This window comes from Fonsecaea nubica, assembly GCF_001646965.1.
Source record: "Fonsecaea nubica strain CBS 269.64 chromosome Unknown Scaff34, whole genome shotgun sequence".
Lineage (NCBI taxonomy): Eukaryota > Fungi > Ascomycota > Eurotiomycetes > Chaetothyriales > Herpotrichiellaceae > Fonsecaea > Fonsecaea nubica.
In genome coordinates, this window is record NW_019173707.1 from 298,668 (window position 1) to 309,027 (window position 10,360).

The following is a 10,360-nucleotide window of genomic DNA, read 5'->3' on the forward strand; positions in this document are numbered from 1 at the left end:
GTCTTGAGTCTCGACTGTTCATATATACACCCTCTACAATTTCACTCCAGATGAACACCTCGGATGACGGCCTCGAGAACGACCGTGGCATGGCCGGGCAGTACGAGGTCAGTACGCCAGGTGTGAAGCTATAGTTCATTGCTGGGATATCACCTTACCACACCAGGCTGGCTAAGTGTCTTTCTTAGCGGTCGAGAGGCTAGACAACTTTCCCGGGGATCTGGGGTCGTGGGGAACACGGTCCCAGCTCTCCAGACACGTGGAGTATTCCTGGGAGTTACGTACGTAAGGCAGAATGATTTATGATGATTGGACACCCTAACAGTGTTAGCATCCAAAAGGGGCTGTCGATGGTTGTTGATCCAGGCCTGCTGAGCACCGTGCTTTGCCGTGATCGAAGACTATCCAGACTACCATCCCAATGCAGCCAGCCACAAACCCCCAAGGAAGACCAGGCCAGAAAGATCAATGGCGACTTCGCCAATCGACGCAGTTCACGCTTTCCCACCAGATCTAAACGCGGAGCGAGGAAAAGCTTGACTCTTGCGGCCGTATGTGTCGGACTCGGCCTGGCCACACACCACTCCGAACTCCGTATATAGAGATCCTAAATCTACCTCCAATGTGTCACAGAAATCAGTCGATGGCAACTATGCTAGAGCAGTGCTGGATCTTGATGGCAATAGCGACGAGATAGTTGACTGGTATTCAGTAGCTCTGAGGCTACAGAAGTCGATATATCAATGCAATGCAATGCAATCTCATAGAAGTTATGCCTAGTATATACCGTACATGCAATGACATGTTCGCATCTACCCCAAAAGCTTCTTCCTCCGTTCTTCAAGCAGATCCAAAACTCCGCGCACCGCGGGTCTCGCGACAAGCTTCTCCAGCCACGCGCTGTACGCACTGTACCGGGACATTGGGATCTTCTTGTCCTTGTCCAGCCACGGCACGAGGACGGCCCAGGTCACGAAGCTCAGGTCGGCGTAGGTGCACTTGTCGCCGACGAGGAAGGGGTGCGTGCGCAGCCACCCGTCCAGCACGGCAATGACCCGCTCGACCTCCCTGAGGTAGCGGTCCTGGGCGCTCGGCAGCGTCTCGTGGTGGTAGTGCGTGAACCAGGCGCACTGGCCGTAGTAGGGGCCCTGGCCCGACACCTGGAAGTGCAGCCACTGGGTGAGCAGGAACTTCTCGGGCGACGAGTGATACGTGATTTTCCCGGCAGCGTCGTACGTCTCGACGAGGTACTGGATGATGGCGCCCGACTCCCAGAGCGTCAACCCGTCGTTGGTATTCGGGTCCGTCAGCGCCGGCACGCGCCCGTTGGGGTTCAGGTCGGTAAAGGGCCTCTTCTTCACGTCCGTCACGTCCAAAAGCTCCGTCTCGTATGGCAGTCCCAACTCCTCGAGGACGATGGCGACTTTGTAGGGGCTTTTTCATTGCGCTTGTCAGTAAAAAGAACACTGGGACAGATATTGTTGCTGTTTGATGGGTGGGAAAGTCGACTCACTTTGGGCCACCGGCCGTGGAGTACAGTTTGAGCTTTTTCAATGGCGTCTGCATTGCTGTTGGCGGTCTGGTGACAGTGACAGTAACAACGTCGGCGTGTTCTTGTCCTTTTGCGTGAGGTTTTGAGGCCGCTTCGGATTTATACTGAGTCTTCGTTGATGTCAGTCTCAGCGTGCAAACATCATCAAACACAGACAGAGAGGGAGACACCGCACCCGAGTGCGACCCTCTTCACTGACCACGAAACTGACAAATGTCCCAATCCTCCAGGTGGTCCCTCTAAAGTCCTTTCGCACGTAAACTCTTGATTTCACGCTTAGTTTGTTGGTAACGAAATCTCTGCACAGTAAGTGTCACAAAAAAAAAACGGTCGCATAAACAAGGCGGCACAAGTCGGCAAACGCCCTTTGGCCGGCTTCGAGAGACTAACGGTAATAGCCGGCGACCTACATGGGTCCCGGGTTTATGGAGGAGTCGCTGTGAAGCCATGGAAATGTAAACGAGTTATACTGCAAGATCACGTTTGGCAAGTCTGTTCAAATATATATCAAACGAGCCCAAAAAATACCCATCAAAGGGGTTGCCAGAGTATCTCATTGTACAGTTTGCGCGAATAGTTACAAAAACCTCCAGCCCTCAATGTCTACATTCCAGATCGACGAAAATCAATTGAAGGCGCTCAAGGGAAAAGTTGCCGTCTTGACAGGTATAAAACCCAGGCTAGGGCTTAGTGATATATATTACCTGGAATTCTCACCGTTGACTATGTATAGGTTCTTCATCCGGCATTGGCCTGGAGACACTCAAGCTCTTTGTGGAGAATGGTGCGACGGTGGTGAATGCGGATCTCAAGCCGCCGACCGGCGAATACCCCAACACGACCTTCATCAAGACTGATGTCACCAAGTGGGAGGACCTCCGGAATCTGTTCCAGGAGACTGTGAAGAGATTTGGCCGTGTGGACGTCACGTTTGCGAATGCTGGTGAGCTCGACACTTGACAAGGGGACGCAGTGGGCCAGGCGACGAAGAGCACCTAACGGTATATAGGGGTCGCCACAATCGCAGATTACTTCGACCTTCAAGTGGATGACCAGGGGCAACCGAAGGAGCCGTCTCGGCTGTGCTATGAAATCAATGTTATCGGGTTGATCAACACCGTCACTCTAGCCATATGGCACATGGCACGGCAAGAAACGGGCGGAAGCATCATCCTCACAGCCTCGGCGACAAGCAAGTGCCAACACTCCCTGATATAACAGCGGCTCGGCTACTAACAGTGAATTGACAGGTTACATGACCTTTGGAGCGACCGACTATAGTAAGGACATGCATGCCCGCACTTTACGAAACAAACTAACCTCGATTTCTCCCAGCAACGTCCAAACACAGCGTTCTGGGATTCCAAAGAGGCGTCCTCCCTCAGCTCCGCGTGCGCAAGCTCGACAAGATCCGCCTCAACAGCATCGCCCCCAACTGGACGCGGACCAATCTCCTCGACGCCCAGTGGCTGGAGAGCATCGGGGTCAAATTCCAGGACCCGAGCGCCGTGGCGCGGGCGGTGGGCTTGCTCGCCGCGGACGAAGCCCGCAACGGCCAGGTGATATACATAGAGAACGGGGATTATCGGGAGATCGAGAAGGATGCGTTGGCGTGCAGCTTTCAGCTGTGCAATACCCTGGCCGAGGGGAATAGCCATGCACAGGACGACGAGGTCTTTGAGGAGATCTTCAAGAATGGACAGGGGAGGAAGATATAAAATAAAAAGGTGATGGGACAGTGTAGCCGGACAGAATGCACAGTCTAAAGCAGGATATAATGCCTAAATGAAAAGAATGAAAGCCCTGCCAGAACCAGGTTTCGCGAGGCTGAGGTACTCCAGGGCTGAGGTTTCGCACAAGGCGGCGACGTTCATTTCTAAAAAGGCTTAGCCTGATCTCGACCTGCGTACTTACCTCTCTTCTGACCTTCGACCGACCCCGACTTACCGTCGCCTTCACCGGCTCTGTTCCTCCTGCGTTTTCCGCATCGACGCGCTCCCCTTTTCCTCTGACCCGGGTCTAAACTCATTGGTGCTCAATAATGACCACTTCTGGGGCTGTACCGATCCCTTCTCGGCCGCTGGTGGCTAGCGTTCCTCCTTTCCTCTCAGGAGCAGAGAATGGGAAATGGTCTCTACCTGGGTGCGTGAGCTGTGAAGACTTCTTCCTACTCCTCGTGTTACCTTGTCGCTACTGTGACCGTCGTTACTCCCAGCTAGATCCAGGCTCCGCATTGTCCGGTTCTTACTACTTCTGTCAAGCCGTCCACGATCCTCAATCGCCTTCCACTTCTACCCTACGACTGCGATGAGTGGTGGGCTCGCACACAGGTCAACGACACTAGAAGGGCGTGCGTTCAGAAGCCGACAAGATCCGTGGCGGGGAGAAGCATGTCTCCAAGAGACCAGGATCGAACTCTATGACGCTCAATCCAGTGAGACAGGTGTGCTCAGCTCTTCTAATGATGGCCCTGACCTTGTGGCTCTATATGACACCTAGGAGCCGCGAGAGTAGAGTACAAGCGCCTGGGGCTTCCTCCGGACGAAGAGACCATCCCTAGCTAGCACCTCAGCACAGGTGCACCGCCGCCTGATCTCGTAAATGCAAAGGATTTTCTGCGATTCGACATCGCCACCAATCACCCTTTCAACAAGAAAGTCCCGACCGCCGACACCACTTTTGCCGTGGGAGAGTGGCTCTTTACCGGCTTTAGGATTGTCCCTTGTAGCTTCGGGGGCCGGTCAAGGGTGACTGTTCTAGATGCTGGTCTTGGTGTTGTGCTGCCTCAGTAGATCTTACTATTCGTCCAATGTTCGAACTCGTAGCCGGAGAGATCCAGGGGCCGGTGCCATTGGATAACTAAGGAGGCACGGCAGGTTCCTAAATGTCCACTCCCACTTGCAGGTAGGGAAGTTGCCATCTTTCAGACTAGGCTGTGACAATCAACAGATATCATCCCCTACAAGCAGGCGTGTCAACCTCCGCTGTACAGTGGTGTACGCTATTTGCAACGCCTTGACAGTGGCAAATAGAAAATTAACCCAGCAGCAGTCCCGGCTGCTGCCTGCCTAGTCCTCGATCATGCCCAATGGCGGTCGGGGATATGCAGGCCATGGACGTCTCGCTGACAGCTGGTCAGAGGAGGCCACGCGCATATTAGCATCCATTGGCTGATTAATTAGTATGTAGGAGTGGGCAGTTGTTTGTCTGGATATGTCCTACAAGGGTGTTGCCGCGTTCTCCTGCGCTCTTGCGGTGATGATCAAAAGTTCAATCTTCGTTCATGAGAGGTCATTGACGCCCGATACATGACCCAGGTGCGACATAGATAATATATAAACCCTTGAGCAGCCACAGGAAGGAGCTGTTAATTTATCATCCTCTCACATCTGGAAAACAACAATCAAGGTTTCAGACGTCATACAGCAACGAAAAAGGTATCTGAGAAACATCCCGTTGCCCTACAGCAACTGATGTCAAACAGTGCGCATTACACATTGGCTGGATGTGTAAACGACAATTCAGTCGGCAGAAGGGTATATGTCAGCACTGGCTGGAACGCGATGGTCCTGGTCACTTAGTTCCCGCAGATGGATGTGGCAGGTGTGGCGTGGAAAAAGGAACGTCAAACAACTATGCGTCAGGCACCAAGCGGTGGCCCTGCGAAGATTGCAAAGCAAATGGGACTTGGAAACAGGAAGGCAATAGATGGGTAAAAGCTAAGCAGCAGAGGATCGAGAATCTCTGTGAAGCTGAGGTGCCTTGACACGAGCATGTGTACAACGTGGGAAACTTTGGAAAACTTGCCATTTTGAGTTACACACTCTTTAAATCGTCGATCACGTGCTTCTTCCAGCCCTGCGTTTGGGCGGAGCACGGGCTTAAATAGCGCAAACCATAAACCCCCTGGATCCATCTGGCTGCCTTCCTCCGTTCCCTTCATCAACCTCATTGACTTGACACATAACTACCGAGTACTACACCGCCCATTCGTCAGTTCTGTACTGCCGTGGTGTGATATCCTGCAATCCCCTCCTATTCGGCGATTGTCGCTGATTCGTCTCATATTCTCTGTTGTTCACTTTCTCATACTAATATCTATTCTGAGAACCCATGTCGGACGAGAGCCTTGATCACGTTCCCCCGAAACTTTCAAAGTACGACTGGGTTGGTGAGGGTGCAGTGTGCATCGTCTACCAGGTCCACCCTAGAATCGTTGTCAAACACCCTCTCAAATCAGGATACGAGCAATTCCACCGCGAGGTCCAGTTCTACGGACTTTTAAAGCGAAAATCAATTTGTCGGGATATCGTCGAGTGCTTTCTCCTCCTTCCAAATGCCATCTTTCTCTCCTACTGTGCCGCGGGAAGTCTCAGTCAGCGACTCATGTCACGTCAGATCAGAGAAGACTTGGAAGAATATCCCGGAAGAGTCATCGAGGTTACGGCAAAGGACGATACAGAGTTGATCAGCCGGTGGATGCGGCAACTTACTTCTGCGGCTGCATTTCTCGAGACCATGAACGTCGCCCACAACGATATCCATCCTCGAAATCTGCTTCTCGACCAGTTTCTGGATATGAAGCTGTCAGATTTCGACTCTTACGCCACTGTTGGGGAGGATTTGCCCGGTGCGCCAGCACCGTGGGCACGAGTACTCGCTGACGGACCGGACAAGGGCAGTTTCGGCACCTGTGGACCAAGAACTGAGCAGTTTGCCATCGGGTCTGTGCTCTACATGATGCTCTACGGGCATGAGCCCTACGAGGACATAGCCATGGATCCTGAAGAGGTCGTTGAACGGTTTCAATATATGCGATTCCCAGAGCTAAAGAGAACCCCTCTCGAAGACATCATTCGCGACTGTTGGTTTGGTCACTTCCCATCGATGCGTGCACTGCAGTCCGCGGTCTTTGCATGCACTGCCGATCTTCCGCTGCAAGCAAGTTTGGGCAAAGCGGACAGCGCCGAAGAAGTGGGTTTGTGTAAAGAGCTTGTTCGGTCTGGTCTTTTGGATTGCGGCCCGGGCCCTTGTTTCCTGGAGACATGGCGCGGCGGCCATATCCAACCATCACCTTGTTAGAGATGCCTCCAATACAAGGGAGTCAGTTGTTCCCGGGGACAAAGGTGATGGCAAGCGTTCCCTTAAAACGCTATAGATCTCACAATGTCGTGGCTCACGATTTGGGTACGCGCCGAAGCTGCGCAAACGAAGTTTCCTACATGGGCGAGTATTTCTGCATTGGTGGCACGTTTGGATCATGTGGCGCAATGAAGAAGGATTTGAATTACATTTGGTGTTTAAAAGACGCAGAAAACCATGCTTCCGGAACCCGTCGCCGGCTCTCGCCTCGTGCTGTCTGCCTTCAGTCCCGTGTAGCTTCAATCTCCTCTTCTCGTATGGTCCCAGGAGTTCACTGCCACTCCTCGCGTCTGGTCTATCACCTATATGCCAACTCAGAGGGCATTTCTTAGTTGCGTGGTAGATGGAGACCTCTCACCTCGGCATTGGTGCTCATTCCAGCTGTGGATATTTCATTGTTCCCCTCGCAAGTCAATATTCCTACGAGACGTACGGTAGGGTGGTGCATGTAGAGTACCGCTCCGCTCGCGCCTTATCGCGCACAAAACCTTTGTCGTTATCGTGCCTGGAACCCACCGTACGGTGTAATGTGGCCAGGCAGCATTCGACATCGGCAACGACCTGATATTATCATTGTCGCGAAATCTGCTCGGTCCTTGTCATCAACGCAAAGAATGACTCGCACGGGTCTAAGGCTGTACATCCCTTCCTCCACCCTCTCAAGCGCGGTGGCAGAGACTCTGTATGTGCGATCATAACCGAGCGACTTGATCTCGTTGGGGGTGCAGTAATACCGACCCGTCAGTGTGGTTATACATAGCAACAAAGTCTTTTCCATAATTCTCCCGTAGGCTGGAGACTAAATCACAAGTCGAATGGCCAGATTTCCCTCAAATCCTCCTCCGTTTTGATAGCATCTGGTTCTGTGTTGGCCAGAACCGCCTTCAACATCTCTTCGTACATGTTCCTGTGAGCAGCTTGTGTAACTTCCCATGCCTCCTCAGGAACCCATCCGTCGGATGTAGTGTCAAGTAGCCCCGCTAGATCATACCTCAGATTCTGGGCTGCCTCGAACCTTTGGTACTCTTATCGATGTATAGCTAGTTCTTCCGCCGAAGGTCTGGGAAATGGACAAGTACCCGTAAATCCAAGACTCTCCCAGACCTGCAAAGTCTCGATTAGTTCATGCCGTAAAGCCACAGCCCCGTGCTTCCATGTTCTATGGCAATGTCGAATGGGTCGGAACAAAGCCTCATCCATTGATCTGGGCCGCGACAGCTTGGGGACCAGATATTGAGTACAATGGTCAAAAGCTTTGGCGCACCCCTCGTCATCGGATGCTCCAAAGTCTGGTGGCTCGTCGCATACCAGAACACTGGCTCCAGACTAGCTGATTGCCAATCAATAATGTCAGTCACAACAAAGGGATCATCCTCCAAGACAAATATGTTCCGTTTGTGCAAGTCAGGATGAAGCAATGTTGGTGCAGCCACATATGTGCAGCTGCGCTAGTCAGGCGCAATGTCTCAAAGGTAGGTTGGATGGCCTTTAAGCCTCTCTTAAGTACTCCATTGGCCACGAAGGTAACTGAGTCAGGGTGAATTCGATGCTTCGCGGGTTCTGCAGGCTCGGGCCTTCACACCTCTCGTTCTTGCACAATCTCCGGCGACAATCCACGCTCCTATTCCTCTTATAGGGTGGCGGTGCTGTGTTTAAGGTCATCGAACAGTAGGTAGCGGTTTACAATGTACTGTATGGCCGTATTTTAGTCAGCCTACGTCGAGGATATTGTATTTGTGAGCATACGGGTCGATACCTATGTCCTAGAGACTATGATTCGTTTTTAAGGAACTTTCTAGTCTAAGTTTTAGCCCTAATTAACTCCCTATTAATACGAGTATTAGCCTATAGCTAACGTTAGTATTTAAACCGCCGTCTATATACAGCCTATAAAGGTATGCTCCGCCGAACGTCGATCTAGGTTTCCGTGATGGCCTAGTAGAGAATGTCGGCGACGCCTACGCTAGTGCTTATGTTCGAGGAGAGTGGTTTTCGTGCTAGAACCTTCCCTTAGATCTCTTCGGAAACGCAGAAGTTAACCGACTGTCCTTACCCTAATTTTCTCATTCTCATATACGCTTTAGGGAGGTCAGTCGTACCTACAGCGATAAGTCTATAAACTCACCTTAAACTAATCTATCTTTCGTTAAGTTAGGCGGCAAAAGGCGGAATTTAAAGAGGCTCAATTCGTCCCTTCCGGTCTAGGACGGAAAGTTCATCGTCTTCGTTGAAGAATATAACGGCCTGAACCTATTCGTGATCCCGTACTCCCCTAAGCTACTCCCGTATAACTTTAACGTTGCTGAGTTCCAGGATCTAGGCCCCGATATCCAGAATTACTTGCGCGCGGGTGAGACTATCTCTATCACTAAATTTAATAAGCATTTCGCCGTCGACCCCCCGGCCTCCGCCCTAGATAGTATAAGCTGGACGAAATTTTCAGGTCGGAGGAGGCGCTCTAAGACTAATGCGTTCGTGTGCTTCTACTCTAGGAGACCGAGATGCGCCACCCTGAGAGGGAGAGTCGTCCGAGAGTCACTTATCCCGCTAAAGCTACTTGTCGTAAGCGTTTTAATCTAGCCGATGTCCTAGCCGGAAGCGGATAACTTGTGTGGGAATCCTCTCATCTCTTTTGGGGAAACAACGTGCGTCAAAAAGTAATCGATGGTGTTCTTGGAATAGCGGAGCGGAGGAAATACGTGCTCGATACATTGGAGACGGTCCTTCAGATTGATACCACTCAACTGATTGATCGTGTCAAGCTAATGTGTTTCCCGAACAGACCCTTTCGACCACCTACGCCTCTGAAGTCGTCCCCACAGTCCTCAGATCATATGTGACAGCGTATGTCTGTATGTGCTGGGGCGAAGGCATTCTGGAGCAACTTCTGTGCCTGCACTTCGTGGACCGACTTGCTGCCTACGGCGGTGCTGGCGCTCGGATCCCTCCCCACATGTCTACATACAAGCTGTTGGTGATGCTTTGAGTGCGCCAGAGCTGCTTGAAGCCTGGGCTGCACGTATGACCACGCTCCACCGTTCATGGGCTCCTCCTGACACCAGATTACATCGTCTGCACCATGGTACGTGTCCAGCATCGTCGTCACTGCTGACCAAGGGAAAGGATGAAGCTTCTCTAATCGGACCAAGGCTACATCATCATCGATCTGACTCTGCATGCGATACTTCCGAAGAGCAGCGTAGATTTGACCAGAGCAGAGAATGATGCTGCGGACCGCCGCTGGGCTGACCGAGTCATGTATGACTGACCGAAAACGGGACTCGCCCACAAAGTCTTCAATTGGGGATCGAGTGAACGAATGCCTGAGGAGAGACTTGGAGAAGAACATGACGAGCGCTGGAAATATCTCACAGCTCGTTAGCCAATATACGGCAACAAAAAAAAAAAAAAAAAAAAAAAAACGCCCGGCGAGGGACGAGGGGAAAAAAAAGAAGAAAGAGGGGGGGAGAGGGGGAGGCGCGCGAACACACACCGCCGCGGTGCCGGCGCCACGTCGCCACACCCGCACCGGGGGTGGAGGACGGACAGAGCAGGTGCCAACCCCACCCGAGCCTGCGCACTACACCACCACCTGTCGGCGCCCTCTGAGCCCCAGCTACCCACCGCACCAAAAGGCGAAAAAAACACCAGAAGGGGCATGCAGCA

At 52.1% G+C, this 10,360-nt stretch overlaps 3 protein-coding genes across 3 annotated transcripts; 2 read left to right on the forward strand and 1 right to left on the reverse strand.

Moving 5' to 3' along the window:
- Positions 1-812: 812 nt before the first annotated feature.
- Positions 813-1,566, reverse strand: AYO20_05777 (hypothetical protein; the record flags this gene model as incomplete). Its single annotated transcript, XM_022644070.1, has 2 exons — positions 813-1,434; positions 1,514-1,566. 2 exons carry the CDS (start codon positions 1,564-1,566, stop codon positions 813-815), a joined length of 675 nt encoding a protein of 224 aa, XP_022500074.1.
- Positions 1,567-2,151: 585 nt separating this feature from the next.
- On the forward strand, positions 2,152-3,270 carry AYO20_05778 (hypothetical protein; the record flags this gene model as incomplete). Its single annotated transcript, XM_022644071.1, has 5 exons — positions 2,152-2,218; positions 2,286-2,495; positions 2,562-2,748; positions 2,792-2,832; positions 2,888-3,270. 5 exons carry the CDS (start codon positions 2,152-2,154, stop codon positions 3,268-3,270), a joined length of 888 nt encoding a protein of 295 aa, XP_022500075.1.
- Positions 3,271-5,665: 2,395 nt separating this feature from the next.
- AYO20_05779 (hypothetical protein) lies at positions 5,666-6,634 on the forward strand (the record flags this gene model as incomplete). The annotated part of the gene is made up of 1 exon (XM_022644072.1): positions 5,666-6,634. One exon carries the CDS (start codon positions 5,666-5,668, stop codon positions 6,632-6,634), a length of 969 nt encoding a protein of 322 aa, XP_022500076.1.
- Between the last annotated feature and the right edge of the window lie 3,726 nt (positions 6,635-10,360).